Genomic DNA, 16,194 nt, shown 5'->3' on the forward strand with positions numbered 1-16,194 from the left:
ATTCTCTACCTACTTACTCATCTCAACTAATCACATCTCTGATTTGATTTATTCATATCTGAACAAATCACAATCACCACCCATTTAATTCTACGTATTTTTATAAATTAACTTGTAAACCTGCAGAAATCCTTATTTTAGAATGCAGGAGTAGTACTACCTGTCTACCTCCTCTCGGCTCTCGCTCCCTTCCTTTCGATGCAAACATATAGTGGCATAGTGCAAGGAGTATTATTCCATCGGTGACGCTGCTTTGCAAGCACAGGGAAGTGGTAAGTACTATGCCACTAACGACGACACATTATTATTTATTAAGGATAGCGTGATGGGACATACAGTGGCAGTCCATTCATGGCTCCCTGCACTTGTACGGCATTTTCAATATCCAAACATTACAGGTACCAAAATGCAAGATTATGTAGTACCAAATATTGTATGATTTATTGAGTGGAGGTAATGATTGATACGTGTATGGTGCATGGACCCGGTCTACACGAGTTGGAAGAGAGTCTTCCCTGAGACAAAAAGGCCAGTAGGGTTCTAGAGAGCTTCAACCAAAGTATCTATCCATCTCCCTCTGAGATGCGCACCCTGACAGGGTGAGGAGAAAAGCATCGTGCATTGCACACTGAAACTCTTTTGGAAATGTTCGACGCACACAACATGCCTATGCCAAGTGTCTTGTCCTCTCATTGATGCCATCTATTTTAATCCTTGCATGGTACGTGCTGGTTGTTGTTGGTGCAGTGCAGGGAAAGGTAGTCTCTGTGTGTGAGGAGCTGCTGTGCTAGCTTGCATCCAATGGCTGGCCAGCGCCTGGCGCCTACACGTCTAACTGAGTGGCAGCTCCTTTTCATTGGTCGATCTGCCTCGCAAGTCTCAACACGAAATTTAAGGTCATTTACCCCAGAATTTCACCTTAATCAAGGACAATGGATCACTCTCCTCACTTTAATCGAGCTAAAATTCCATGTATACCATATAAATTTATCCAATCACTTTTTCACATCCGAATTTTCTAATTCTATTATATACCCCTGAATTTTAGTATGGATCCTTGCATCTCTTTTTTTATTTGACCGTTAAATTCTTCTAAAAAATATTTTTTTCCCTTTGATACAAAGAAACAATTATAATGTATGGAGTATATTGTTAGGATGTAGAAACTTATTATATATATATATATAGAAAAACTATTCTACACCCAAGCGGGTATAGAATAGCTATTCTATACCCCCTCTCTCCCAAGGGTCAAACCCACCTCCCACCTTAGTCAAAGGTCAGTCAAAGCATCCCCACGTTGGTTAAAGCCCGGTCAAATCATCTACCAACTCCCCCCATCACCCACTTCTTCTCATCTTTCGTCTTGCAGAACCGTGCAGTAACAACATTCAAATTTAGTTGAAATATAGTCATGATGGATTTACTTTTGATAAGCACTTTTTTTCTAACATCATGGTGCAAACGGTTTAAAAAAATCATACATCACATAAGAGATATTGTTATTCGAAGCTTGGGTTTTTGGATTTTGACTCTCCACAAGTAGTAATACTATAGCATTACTACTCGTTACTAATATGTGTTGTGCGTTACTACAATCCCATCGCGACGTTAATGTAAGTGTGCGCAGTAAAGACCATAAGTTTGTAGTAACAATGTGTCTTATTGCAATTCTTGAATAGTGTTACTGCATAAACATATGTAGTAACACTTCCACTTTGTGCGGTAACAAGTATATTTAGCATGTGAGACTTTTAATCCATATTTTTTTTGATTTCTGGTTTACTACAATTTCACCACGATGTTACTGCCAAATATGCAGTAACGTTCTGTATGTTCTACAGTAACAAAGTGTTTTACTGCAGTTCTTGGATAGTGTTACTGCATAAACATACATTAATGTGTAACTGTTAGGTGGTAACGTGTATATGCCGTGCAGTAACACTTTTACTTTTGTGCAGTAACGAGTATATAGTTAGCATATGAGACTCTGAACCCATATATTTTTTGTTTCAATTCTTGGTTTACTGTCAAAAGTGTAGTAACGTCATATACATGCATGCAGTAACACTATATTAGAGGGAGAAGACCGGTTTTCTTAAGAAGAGGGAGGAAGAACGGTTTCTCGATGAGGGGAGTATGTAGATGCATTTTGAAGTTCTATCCTCCACATGCAGTAACACTATAACATCATTGTGAAAATGATTTTAAAAATAATACATATCTTGTGAGATATTGCTTTTCAAATATTTGCATTTTGAACTTTAGCACTCCATATGCAGTAACAGAATATGTAATTTGCAGTAACATGGGTATATACATGCAGTAACTTGGTTTTATCAAAAGTATAAAATTGTTCAAAACACTCGTACATCAATCAGATCTCACTCAAAGCCATCTACAGACTTTACCTATAGCCCACCTATTCGATCTTCATCTCGTAAAACTGACATAGTAAAACTACGATTATCGTGCAGTAACATAACTACTTGGAAGTGGTAACATGCACCTATTATGTAGTAACACTTCTACTTTTGTGCAGTAACAAGTATATGGTTAGCATGTGAAGCTTTAACCCATATATTTTTGTTTCGATTCCTGGTCTACTATAATTTTACTACGTCGTTACTGCCAAAAGTGCAGTAACGTCCTATGTGTTCTACAGTAACGTCACGTGTTACTGTACTTATACAACAATGTTACTACTGGAGCATAGTAACATGTTATGAGTTTCGGTAGTAAAAGATATTAGAATTGATAATCATATTACTTTCTCGCAAAATTCTTGAAACAAATAGCATCATTAGATGAATTAGTTAGAACAATGGTGCCCGGGCACCATGGAGCACCAAACAAATTTAATATATAGACACACACACACGAGACTATCATATTTTTGAGTTTGTGCCGTGAGATATTGTTTATAATAAAATTTATTATTAGATATGACATAAAAATTTTACTTATGAAGCATATTTTTTATAGTGGCACAACAAATATTTTTTATTATAATTATTAAAAATTATTTATGAAGCATATGAGTTTAACTGTCGACTAACAGAAAGGGTATGGAAGATATTTAAACTAAAATTCGGAAGTATATAAGAGAATTAGCAAAAGTAAAGGTATAGGAGGAATTGGGTAAAATTTTTGGGTACATATAAAATTTTCTCAACTAAATGCCGCATAGCTAGTTGCACACCCGATGATTCGTGGGATGTTTTTTCATTGTTTTTTTAGGAAATTTATTGTAGGAAAGTCTCCTATAGTGTATAAACATATTTATAAAAATAATACTTTGTATAAATCAAATTTTAATTACAGATTTTTTATAGTCAAGTTAAATGGATAAAAAGGGGACAAATGAGTTAGTGTGAGTATGTAAATGTGGTGTGATGTGTGTGGGTGTACGTCTACACATAATAGGAGATCAACACTATTTAAACAACATTAATTATTCTATACCACAAGCCTGCCAGTATTATGTTGTACCAGGCAACATGTAAAATTCATGGTGGAAATAAATAAAAACAATGTGTTTGCACTGTGTTTCTAAAAAAATGATGTGGTTTTTTATTCCTCCAACTAAAGGCATAGGCCCGCCACCAATGGGAGGCTTTGGCAACGTATCGCTTATTTAGCCTAACATCTACCTACAATCCTACAACCTTATCAAATTGCATCGCCTGTAGGAAAGCACCTTTCATATACGGTGGTGTATTATGTGGGTGTACAATTCTAACCACGCAGATTCAAAATCCTAGTGTCCATGATTATCACGGATTTATTGTTGATTTTCATCTTCTGGGAACTCACTCATCTTGGCATCTGCCCATGCCTCAAATGGTATGTTTTTTTTTTAAAAAAAAATCTTTTGTAGCTACCGTGAGATCAGGATAACTGACATTGGTAATTTTGTTAGCGTGGTGCGTGCATGGAAAACGGGAGTGTGTTGATGAAAAAATCGAATACACCGGCCTGGAAGATCTGCTTAGCTCCTGTGCAGGTCCAAAGATTAATGAGATGCGAGCGTGCCAGTCAGTTTAATCCTGCAACTGACAAGATTTGCAAATAATAGATTAAACAGTCGATCGGCTGACAAGCCGATGGAGTAGTTACAGTCGATAGTCGATAATAGCCGATGCCGATACCAGCCGATAGCGATAGGGTTTAAGCAATCAGCTATATGTCCAATGTAGATAATGATATAAAGGCAATCGGCTGATGATAATATAATATAGCAATATAATCCAGTAGAAACCAATTGGCTAACAATATGAAATAGTAGAACAAATATTGATCCGAAGGTTAAAGCACACATCGGCTGGAGGTCCGATGTCATAAGATCCACAAGATTAGATTAAACAGTGAAACCTTTGTTGCCATCGGCTAAATCCAACTTATATGTATATGCAATCCCTGCAAGCTGATGCAACGTCCAGATAACTTATCGGCTAGCACCCCGATAAAACATTAGCATAAACCTATCGGCTTAACAAGACTTATATTATCAACAACAATCTAGTAGATTGAACCTAACCGATGCAGCACGAGATTGTATATGATAATCTAATACTCGATGAGCCGATAGATCTGTCTAATATGATGGATATAACAAATCTATTTAGAACAGCATTATGATTGTAGAGATATATCGGCTAAGACAAGAGATCAAACCTAACCGAGACAGTCCCAACTAAACCGATGCGTCTCTAAACACAATGCAATTAGAGATAGAATTGAGATATCAGGTAGGCAAATATATCAACCAAACTAGAGCGATCCAAGAGATCGAATCGATGCAGCCTTGAACAACATCAACGTAGCCGACAGATTCACCAGGGCCCGACAGAACGTAGGACTTACCCCTTCGCTGGAGATCGAAAGCCGATGCAGCCCTGCGTCAGGTGCCCAAGTTCCGCCGGAAGATAAGTAAAAACCTCAGGAAAGAAGGTGGCGATGCGCCGAGAGTATTATTGATTGATAGATAGATTACATAGACCTCGGATGTATATATTTATACCCATGGGTTGATACAAGTCCTTGTCGGACAAGAAAGAAACTAACCTAAAGATAAAAGGAAAATATAAAGTCCTTATCGGACACTAAACACACTTTCCTAAAGATAAAAGGAAACTAACAAACTATTCCTAATTAATAGATAAACTGCCATGCCGCATCCTCTTTAAACTCGGTCACTTAGGGATAAGCTTTCTTTAGTAGATTGATTTCCTTAACCGAATATAGCAGGAATCCAACTATTGGCGGCTTTATAACTCCCATCGGCTGATTCCGAGATGCTGCAGCTGATAATGATTCTAAGCCGATGACATCTTTGCCGATTACCAAATTTCACTGTTAACAGAGTGATAATAGATGAAGAAAAAGAAAGAAGCTGCATTAGGGCATGGATAATAGTGTCTAATGACGGGCTCTCTTCATTATCATACAAGTAAATTTGGTGATGTAGAAGAAATTAAGAGAGGGAATGAAGGAGAAACATCGTCGCTACGCATGACAACGGCTTAGAGTCGACTCTTAGCATTTATTAACGGAAAGTTTGTTGCATGAGAGTAGAGAAAAGGAAAGAAGTATAATAAAAATTATTTAGTGCATTAATGGTTTAGAAATCTTATTGTCTCTATTAATATTGGAGGATAGTTTCTGGTGATATTAATTAATATAGAAAGCTCATATTAGACTCTACCTACCTACCTTTGTACATGCCCTTAGATGATTAATAATTTACTCTCGTTTCACACGTACCACATGCACATACTGGCAAGTGTGTCCCTTTGAACATGTGCTCGATCAGGAAAAAGGTGTCTGTGGTAAATTCTTGACCACAAATTTGAATCCTGGTGGATAAAATAATATACCTATAACTTCGTACCTTAGTAATTGTTCTCTCTATATTTATTTGAGTTTTTTTTATCTATAGTGTGTGTTACAAGCGAATCTGTATATAGTGCTATGCCTAACATTAGTAGGCTCTTTTTTTTTTCTCCATAAAGCACCGGTACCACACTAGATATACCCTCTATTTGCCTCATATATTCGCAACAGGCACACATGATGATATGAATGAGCCCAACCTATGACCTATAAGATTGAGATGATATCGTTTTGAATCTTTCATATGCGCTGTATCTGAGATAATTTTACAGCAAAGAAGGGTCTGCATGCAAATTAGAAGGCGATCGATCGGTCACAAAATCTATAAGTGCTCTATTTGCATTGGCCACTGGTGCATATAGGCGAGACTTTTGGTGATCGGGTGGGCGGCTCCACTGCGAAGACAAGTCGAACTTAGTCCGGGGCCAGAGAACCGAATAATGCACAAGAAAAAGGGTGTCCTTTATTTGACTTTTGTTTTTCTGGAGAAGGAACAATGGGCAGTACAGTGGTGCGCGTGCTGCGGCTTGAATCGAGAGAGAAAGAACTGGAGCGAGAAAGAGAATGAATTGACAGTACGTGTACAAGTACGACCGCCTAAAGCCGACTTGTGGATGGCAATTAACCGGGTTAATTTTTTTTAGACAGTGACTAGACAGAGTTAATTAATTAGTACTAGTGGAATTAAGGTGATGTCTCTGAAAATAAATAAGCTTATCTATAGATCACAATGGATCATAGTATATAATTAGACCGAGATGCTCTTTCGATCACTCCGGAGTTCTAACTAAAAGTAAAATATTGATTGGAACACGTTTTGCCGACTTGCCGTTGTAATTAGTAGTAGTATTTTGCCGCATAATCACGATCAGTCCATTAATAGGAGTTTGAATTTATTTACAGAAAATACGAAATAAATAGCTTAAGCCAACGGTGTTCCGAACACTACTGCTTCACTCCATTTCCTTTTCTCACTTTGATGGCCCGTGTTCATCACGTAAAGCATCTTACAGGTCGCACGGCGGCGCATGGTGAATTTCCTTTTATATGCCAAGTTTCTCGAAATAACTGGATGAGCTTCTATATATGGTGAAACCACCACCCAGCACGCCTCATGGCTTCCATTTATAAGCAAACATCCGCATTGTACAGCATCAGACTTAATACAATACTATCACATCGGTATCAGCTCAACAGTTATCTAATTATAGACCTCTACTATTAGAATACAATACCGTGACTCCGTGAGTCGTGGGCAGACTATTCAATGCACGTTATTGTCCTAGTTCTGTAGTTCTTAATCATATTTTGACAGTATACTGTGATAAGATTTAGAAGTGCTGGAATTATTACGCAATGCTTGACTGTTTTTCGATCTTCTAAATATATCATTCCAATTTTTGACCTCGTTAGATCTAGATCCAATGGTCCCTGTGGATAGCTTTTACTCCAATCAGTGAAATTCATATTTGAAAGTTTTTCACCCAGAAAGCTTGTGACAGTAATTTTTTTAGCAATTAATTCCCCCTCTAAAATATTTCTGAAGGAAATATCCAAAATTTTGGGCTTACCTGTGGGTCCTGATAGGTAGCTAGCGACTGTGGTCCGATATTTGGTCAAAACTATTGTTTCATGGTCAAATTCCCTGATTCCGGATTTCTCTTTCTCCTTTTCTTCCTAATCACGAGTGAGACATCTCGAGCAGTTACCAGCATCGCGATGTTCCCCATTGCTCCCGTCCAGCTAGATGGTGTAGGGCGATGGCAATGAGACAGGTTGAGCAGGCAGAGCAAAACTATGCCCGATAGCATTGTAAGTGGGTTTCTAATAATGTTATAGATAGATAACAAGCTACTCAGCAAATTATAGATAGATAATTAAATAGTGAGCAACACAAAATTATCACCAACAAGCTAGCTAGCAAACTTTCATCGAAGTTAATTAAAGTGTTCAGTATACTTCCTAGTCCTCAATTCAACACAATCATTCAACAACTAATATTTGCATATTAAAGTGGAACACATATATCAGGTCAGGTTTGTATTATCTACGGACATAAAACAATACCCATGCTCTCTCCCGCCCATTAAATTTTTGGGCACCAGATCGGACTTGTTCACGAGCAAATTAAAAAATTAAATCCCAAGTCCATGCCGATCAGGCAACACCACGGGTACCTGTACCCACGTATAGGCCTCTCTCAACTAGCCGATGTTCGACGATGTGCAGTAGACAGCCACAATGACATTGTGAAGTATGAGGGACCTGGTGTAGAGCGCACCATGCGTATGATGCATAAGGCCGGTGTGCTTCAAATGTAATAAATTTTGTTCAAATTTCAAAGCTGTTTGAAACAATCTTTCTAAAGTTAGTGTTCTTTTCCGAAATTTTGGATTTTGGTCAGATTGATTTTTTTTAATAGTGAACTGTGGTCAGATAACAATTTTCCTTTATTTGAGTATTTCCAAGGACAAATGAGATGAACCAGTAGCTAATGAAGTATACCTCTCTTTGTATTTCTTCGTTAGCTGGCTGTTGTACATAAGCAAACCTCCTCGTCAACAACCAACTCATTATATTTTTTCTGTGTTTAGGTTGCATACACGTAAGTGCTGCCAATTAAAGCAAGGTGTTCTAGCCCTATCAACGTTCTAGCCCTATGTTTTCTGTACTTGCTAGTTGAAACTAGGATTTGATTAATTAGTTTGTCTGACTAGTCAATCCTACAAAAAGTCTTCTATATATAATTATATAGGTTTACCTAGGAATTTTGTTGTACTTAATCCAACTCAGCGATCTGTCAAAAAAAACGTGTTTTAAAAAGTTCAAGGCATATCGAGTAAGAGGCTAAAAGTCTACAACGTCCTTCAGTAATATAGAGAGAAAACGAGAAGAGGCAGAAAACAAGGAGGAGAAGAGATCGGAGTACCGCTGGTTAGATGACTACAAAGAGAAGAGAAAGATGAAGGGCTATTAAGAGATCTAGTGGCAGTCTTTGTAGGACAAATCTTCAAGCTAAAAAGATAATCCATTTAGGGACAGAGGGAATAGTTTGCATGCAACTAGTTAATTGTTTTAAGACTTTAGAACAACTGTAGAATTGATGATACTCCCTATGTTTCCAGATAACTTGTCAGTTTCGATCGATAGTTGATAAACTTTGACAACTACTCCTTCTGTCTATAAATGAACTCCTTGAATCATAAGGAATATTTAGTAAGAAGCGCAAATGACCAAAGTACCTAAAAAAGTGACTTTCTAACAACCTAAATTTTATTTTTACAAGTGGATTAAATAAAACCCGTTAGTAAAAATAATGGGAAAGGTCCTATAATTCTAGCCCCCCCCCTTTAAAAATAATTTTCATAGGTGGGGGTTAAAGAGGTCAGGTTATGTAAATAGTGTGAAGGGTTAAATACGACACATGATAGCCCGGAAAAGCAAAGTCCTCTCCCCCTCCCTCTTAGCTCTCCCACTCTCCCTCTCTTCTTTGGCCTTCGATCCAACCCTCCCTCCTCTCCTCTCCTCCCTCCCTCACCTTAGATTCGGCAGTAGTGGTGAAGGGGAGCAGCGGCGGGGCTCAGCGACACAGAGGATGGGTGGTAGCAGAAGGGAGGGGTATCTCGTTATAGATCTGGCGGGGGTCAGTGACGATAACGATGGAGGCAAGGTTGGTGAGTCGGTCCAAATTTAGCGTGACTCAGCGACGACAACGATGGAGGTGACTCAGTTCAGATCTAGCACGGCTCGAGGATGGCAAAGACGGTGGCGATGGTGGTGGTTATTCAACAAAGCTCGGTGATGGCGATGAGGGTGACTGGAGAGAACTGCTCGATGAATGCGACACCGGCATCCTGCTGCCGGGGTTTAATATATTGGTTTGCATGTTCCTATTCAGGGCATCTGTAGGACTGAAATTTTGGAAACGATACTAGACCGAAATACTTTTAAATTTAGAACAAAAATTGGTCAAATCAAAATAAAATATTCTAATTCATTTTTTTTGAAAAATTCCAAAAAGAAGTTGGGTGAAATCTTTTCATATCGGGGTTCGATGGACCCAAAAATTCAAAAATTCCATTCCAGAATTTTGAACCATATATGCTGCTACTATTGCTGATTTGTGAATCTGTGATTTTTTTAATATGTGAATCCGTGATTTGGATTTGGTAGATCAGGCTTGAACTTCAATTTTTTGCGCCCAAAAAGTTATTTTGCAAGCAGGCCTTCTAAGTATCATATGTGAAATCAATTTTTGCAGGCCTATGATTCTAGGAGGTGGTCTGTTTACCCGGCTATCAAAACTTATTTTGTAGTAGTGTAATAGGAAAGTTCTATAATTGATAAAAGCTCTTCGATATACTAAACAAGAACAGGTAAGAGGATATAAATTAACTTATGTTGAGATATAGTTCGAACTCTATGAATAAACTTATTCTGAGAAGATGTAGTACATTTATTTGTGCTAGGTATCAGTAAAGTACTTGTCAGAGGATGAACCTCTCGAGCGGGGGACCGTGAGGCCCCTCCTTTGTTAGTTCGACCGGGGGTAGCAAGTGGAAATTGAGGAACTAGGTGGATTGGGAGAGATCGAGGGGGTCGGGCCCTCGATGGAGATGAGACGCTAGGGAGTTATTCAGGTTCAGGCCGCTAAAAAGCATAATACCCTACTCCTGTGCATGATGATTTTTCTGAGCTTACAAAGTCTCCAAATCTCTGGTGTCCCAGCTAGAGCTAAGCATTCCACCTTTTTGTTGTTCGATCCCCCTCCTCACTGGACATGAACCTCCTTTTATACTCCAAGGAGTTCTCACATGCACCTGGTGCGCCGCCTAGTGAAGAGGGTAAATATTCTCTATATTAAATGTGTGTCTTGTGCCACAACCCGGGAGTCGTCTGAGCATTGGCTGCTGTGCAGGGCCCATCAAATCAGGCCGGCTGACGTAGGCCGACACGGGGAGGATCCCCGTCAGTCACCATTAAATGGTTGTGGACTTGGGACGCGTATGCACTGGAAACGCGATCCTGGGTGCATCCTGAGCGGTCAAGCCGACTCCGGACGGTTGAGAGGCGTTGTGCCTCTCATCATCGTGACATGACAGGGCATACCTGCCGCACGCCGCATGACACCCGGCCAGAGTGTGTGTGGCTTGCCGCCGTCACTTCGGTTATTCGACCGGTCACGCATCGGTCGCAATTTTATCAGGCGCGTAGCACGCCGCATTTAATATGGTATGGCGCGCCCGCTCCGCCCGCACTAAATGCGGTTAGGCGGGCATAAGGGGCGTCCACCTAACCTCCCCTGCATGATGGCCACATGGTGACCGTCCTGAGGGGTCGGGGCAGCCCGACGCCTCGGGCTAGAGAGGGGCGGCTACCACCCATCCATGGGCCCGACCCCCTCGGGGGAAGTGCCACGTGGATGCTGGGGGCGACCTCTCCCCTTTAAGCATGGTACCCCCAGACCCATATCACCGACATTACTTATAGCTACAAATAGAGTATAACGTTACAACTTTGATCTTAATTATTTACATAATGTTTGTGCTACATTTTCGCAACTTAGAAGTACATATTTTTTTAGGCAAAACTGGCAATAAATTTTACACATAGTATAAAAACTTGTGCAGCCATGGGGAGGAGTTCGTGCAGAAAGACTGTAGATTCCATACCAGACTTCAACTCGGATCACATCAAGCCATGAAATGTCCTTATCTTTGGCTGATTGATATGACCTATAGCAGGTCTCAAAAATCTGGCCTGTTCAGTTTCTGACGAAAACAAATACTCCTACCACGTGTGGTTTGGGTGCAATAGCTCATACACCCTTTGCGGGCTAAGAATATGAATCCATATTGTAGACAGAAGATGATCTTTTTTATTCAGGAAGTACTCGCAATAAAAAATAAGTTTATTTTTAACCTACCCTACACATACCAATACAAAAGAAAATATAATGACTAGAATACCCCCCCCTATTTTTTTTATCTAATCTTACTTCAATCGTTCTTCACCTTATCTATTCCTAGTATATTTTTTTCTACTTTTATAAACTCCGTTGTAATGATTACTTAAAAATGAATATATTTTGGTACAAACGGAAGGGGGCTAAAAATAATATTGTTCTAAGATGGAGGGATTAAGTATGTTTTACTTTCTATTTTCTTATTCATAAGCCAAATATAGTCAGGAAGCATTTTCTTTTTGGAGACAAACTATGCAAAAACGTGTAATGTTTGATATTTCACTCGATCTTACATTAGAAAGTAAGCCTTGGAGCAAGGTTTCCCTACCGACAGTCATAGTATAGAAAAATGGCAGAAAAATGCATTGCATATGTATAAAAAAATACTACTCCCACTGTCAATATATATAAGCGATTTTACGATTCACTATTGGTCCACAAATATAAAGTACTACATGTCTCATTAGTCATCTCTCATTTAATTTTCTTCTCATCTTACCCAATCACTCTCCAACCACCTCTCATTTAATGAGGGCCTCATAATCTTTTCTCTAATCCCTTAGTTAATATCTCCAAAAGTACAAATAATCTCTTATATTTGTGAATGGAGGAAGTACTAGTTAATTAGAGAAAAACTTTACTTTTCATCCCCTCAATCCTTAACTAATTTTGTATTTGTTCCTCAATTCCAGGATTGGGTAAAATATGTTCCTCATCAACTCAGACAAGGTTAAACCTACCCTTCCAACTTGTTTCATGGTGGTCATCCAAGATTCAATATATTTCTCTACTTTTAAAATATTTTGTTATGGATAGATAAAATGTATTTTGTTTGATCAACCGTGTTCGTAGAGGCGGTTTGCCTGTGCAATCTGAGGGGGCCAACATCGGTGAATATCTCTTTCAAGTAGTCTTTAACCTTAGTTGTTCATCGAAGGCACAATATTTTCCAATTCATGTTTGTTATAAAATATAGGGTTAAAGGAGTGTGTACAATTTACTCTTTTTTCATCCCTCTAGCTATATATAGTATAATGGCATGTGGATCCTACTAATTACATGAGTCAAAAGCATTATTAACATTATAATCTAAGGATGAAAAAAAAATTAAACCTTGTCAAGATTTGTGGGATAGGGAACAAACTTTTTCTAGCTGATTAAGGTTGTGTTCGGCAAAATGAGTTGGGAACTAATCCTTCCCACACATAAAACAAAATCATTTATCAGCACATTATTAATTAAGTATTAGTTTTTTAAAAAAATAGATTAGTATGATTTTTTTTAAAAAAATCACATTTCTATAGAAGTTTTTTTGCAAAAACACATTTTTTAGCAGTTGCAAGTGTGCGCGAGGAAAACGGGTCAAAGGTGAAGTTGGGAACATTGAGTAAAGAACAGAGCCTAAATGCTCCTGATTTTGCTACTGAAAAATTAATATCACACAATTCAAACCGAAAACTGACCTTAGAGAACATTGAGTAGAAGCTGGTCAGCTTAAAAGGCTGTTTGTTTTTCACATTGTTAAATGGAAAAAGTGCCCCTGGCCCCTGGGTCTACCTGCTGATCATCCTCTCTCTCGTTGCTGTTCTCTTCACCCTCTCACGGAGTCACGGTGTCTGCCACTGCCTGGAACAACGCTGTAAATGCTAATGTCAGGACTTAGATAAAAGATCTTAATGTTGTCAGGATATGTAGCTAGTCATGAGTTGGACAAACGAGTACATGATCCCCATACTGATGGAGCGACCACATGGTCGTATACTCCATATACATACGGACATATGGCCATTTCGGCATTTCCTGGCCAGCGACGGCCTCACCTGTCAGAGAGTACTGGCAGCCGTTGACTCTAACAGAAAAGATGCTGGCAGGGACTGCATTTGTGCTGCTCTGTTGGATCGCAACGGTATATTTATTTCTATATAAAAAATCGAAAATAATTAATATAGTTAATGCAGCCTTAATTCATGTACGTACATTTTCACATTTCCTGGCAAAAAGCAGAAATGGAAGAAAAAGATATGGCTGTACCACGTACGTCTATTACGTAGCACACTGTAGCCAAAAGAAAATGAAAAATGAAGCATATGCTGCTAGTGCTAGCTGCTGCCTTGCTGACATCTCATCCTTGTCCGGTGTCCCGGCCAGGCTCCATGTGATCACTGCCATTCTACTGATCCGTTCCTCCGCTATTTCCATGTCCTCGCCGAGCTGTAGACCTGTAGTTAGTCACCTGCAGGCTGCAGGGACATATCATTTCTCAGGTTTGTTGCATGCTGCATGCATCCGGTGAGATCGATCTGATCGGATCGATCGATCATGGGGGTCCGTCTTTCTGATCTATAGTCTCAACAAGAGATTAATTCTTGGCCAGCATGTATGTCCCTGCGTCCGGCTCGGGTATGGGTCCGTAAGTAATTACAATTTGGCATCTGACTGCAGGCACGCACTAGATATTGCTTCACTAATTCATAACAGATCGAACAGGAACTGTACCCTAAGGCACAGGACCATATGTCCATATATATGTGGATAATAATTGAAGTACTTGCAGTTGCAGTACTACAGAAAATTTGACTTGTCAATGGCCTCTACAACAGCTAAGTCTTGTAACCTTAAAGTATGGAGGTCTTTTCCGGTGTACCATTAAAAAAGATGGTGGCTGCCTCTATGCTACTAAAAAGTTCGAGACTCTCTCTATGCTATCGTCGAACTTTATCGTGCCCTCCACACCATCCCGTCGCTATTCTGTTTAGCTTTAACCGTTTGGCAGTTCTGACATGTGTGTCGGATAGGAAAAATATCGCTCTTGCCCTTTGCAGTCTCTGCTTTGTTTTAGAGAGAGGCCAGGCGCGGCGTGGCGGCGAGGCGGCGAGGCGGCGCCGGCAAGGCCGCCGACCTCGCCTACTGGGAGAGCGCGGCGAGGATGATCGTCGACGCGTCACGCTCCGGCAAGGTCGTCGTCGAGAAGTCCACCGTCCCGTCAGGACGGCCGAGGCCATCGAGAAGATCCTCGCGCACAACGCCCATGTCGTCGAGTTCCAGGTGCTCTCCAACCCGGAGTTCCTGGCGGAGGTCACGGCCGTCGCTGACCTGCGTTCTCATCGGTGGCCGCGACACCGCCGCCGTGCAGGCGTTGAAGGACATGTACGCGCAATGGGTCCCCGTCGACCGGATCGTCACCACCAACCTCTGGTCGGCGGAGCTGTCCAAGCTCGCCGTGAACGCGTTCTTGGCGCAGAGGGTGTCATCGGTGAACGCCATCTCCGCGCTCTGCGAGGCCACCGGCGCCGACATCACGGAGGTGGCGACCGGCGCTGCGCAGCGGGCGCAGGTTCAACTGCGGCGGGCGACAGCTTCGGTTGGAACGGCTCGACGGCGATGCGGAGCTCCGGGAGAACGGCGACAGCTCAAACGTCTCCAAGATCTAGCATGCATGTGTGTCCACGAGGTTAGTGAGGCCACATGGATGGTGTGTGCGCGAGGAATTGGACAATGACTCACCGGAGGAGGCGGAATCGACGTTTGACGCCGGCGGCCAGAGTTGGAGAAGATGATACCGTTCTCCGTCCATGGTGCATCAATCTTGGGGGTTCTTGAGGGGTTTTGGTCGTGGTGATGAGACGACGATGGTGGCGCGGCGGCTCAACTTGGCGTGGTCCAGATCGACGGGGAGGAAGATGATGTCGTGGCGGCGCCGCTCCGGTGCGCGTTCCAGAGCACCGTGGGCATGACGGCGTTCCAGAGATTACCTGTTGCCCCTGAATTTGAACCAGGTCTCAGCGCATTGCTTATGGGCGCAGGAGAGGTCGTCCTTGCAGGAGCAGCCGAGGAACATGCTGGAGCCGGACTCGGCGACGGCGCTGTCGAGGCCGAGGTGGCAGATGCGGCAATTCCTCTCGGCCGTGTCCGGGCTGGCCTTGGCGATCGTCACCACTCACCACCTGCTCGTCGTCGTTCACCATTGCTCATGCCAAACAAACCTACCAAAAAAACAATTCGAGAAAAAGGAAAATAATCACTCGAAATTGCTTCTATACCAAATCCGGACAAGAGCAAAGAAGGGAGCAAACTTGTTCAAAGGGTAACAAAGTCATTTTGCTGCACCGTTACCCACCGTTAGGAAAAAAACGGTCGGAATGGTGTGGAGGACGCGATAAAGTTCGACGATATTATAGAGGGAGGCTCGAACTTTTTAGTGGCACAAAGTCAGCCACCATCTTTTTTAATGGCACACAGGGAAAGACCTCTAAAGTATGCAGGTTTAGTAGAATACACGAAGTTGTATATAGTAATGTAGTATCTGTAAAAAAATAATGGAGATGAGAACTGCA

At 41.0% G+C, this 16,194-nt stretch overlaps 1 protein-coding gene across 1 annotated transcript; it reads right to left on the minus strand.

The window, feature by feature from the left end:
- Window positions 1-14,342: 14,342 nt before the first annotated feature.
- On the minus strand, window positions 14,343-15,869 carry LOC136355942 (uncharacterized). The gene is made up of 2 exons (XM_066309248.1): window positions 15,365-15,869; window positions 14,343-15,287 (listed from the first exon to the last, which is right to left on the minus strand). The coding sequence occupies exon 2, from the start codon at window positions 15,155-15,157 to the stop codon at window positions 14,765-14,767; it is 393 nt and encodes a 130-aa protein (XP_066165345.1). The 5' UTR covers window positions 15,158-15,287; window positions 15,365-15,869; the 3' UTR covers window positions 14,343-14,764.
- Window positions 15,870-16,194: the final 325 nt, after the last annotated feature.

Source organism: Oryza sativa, chromosome 4 (genome assembly GCF_034140825.1).
Source record: "Oryza sativa Japonica Group chromosome 4, ASM3414082v1".
Classification (NCBI taxonomy): Eukaryota; Viridiplantae; Streptophyta; class Magnoliopsida; order Poales; family Poaceae; genus Oryza; species Oryza sativa.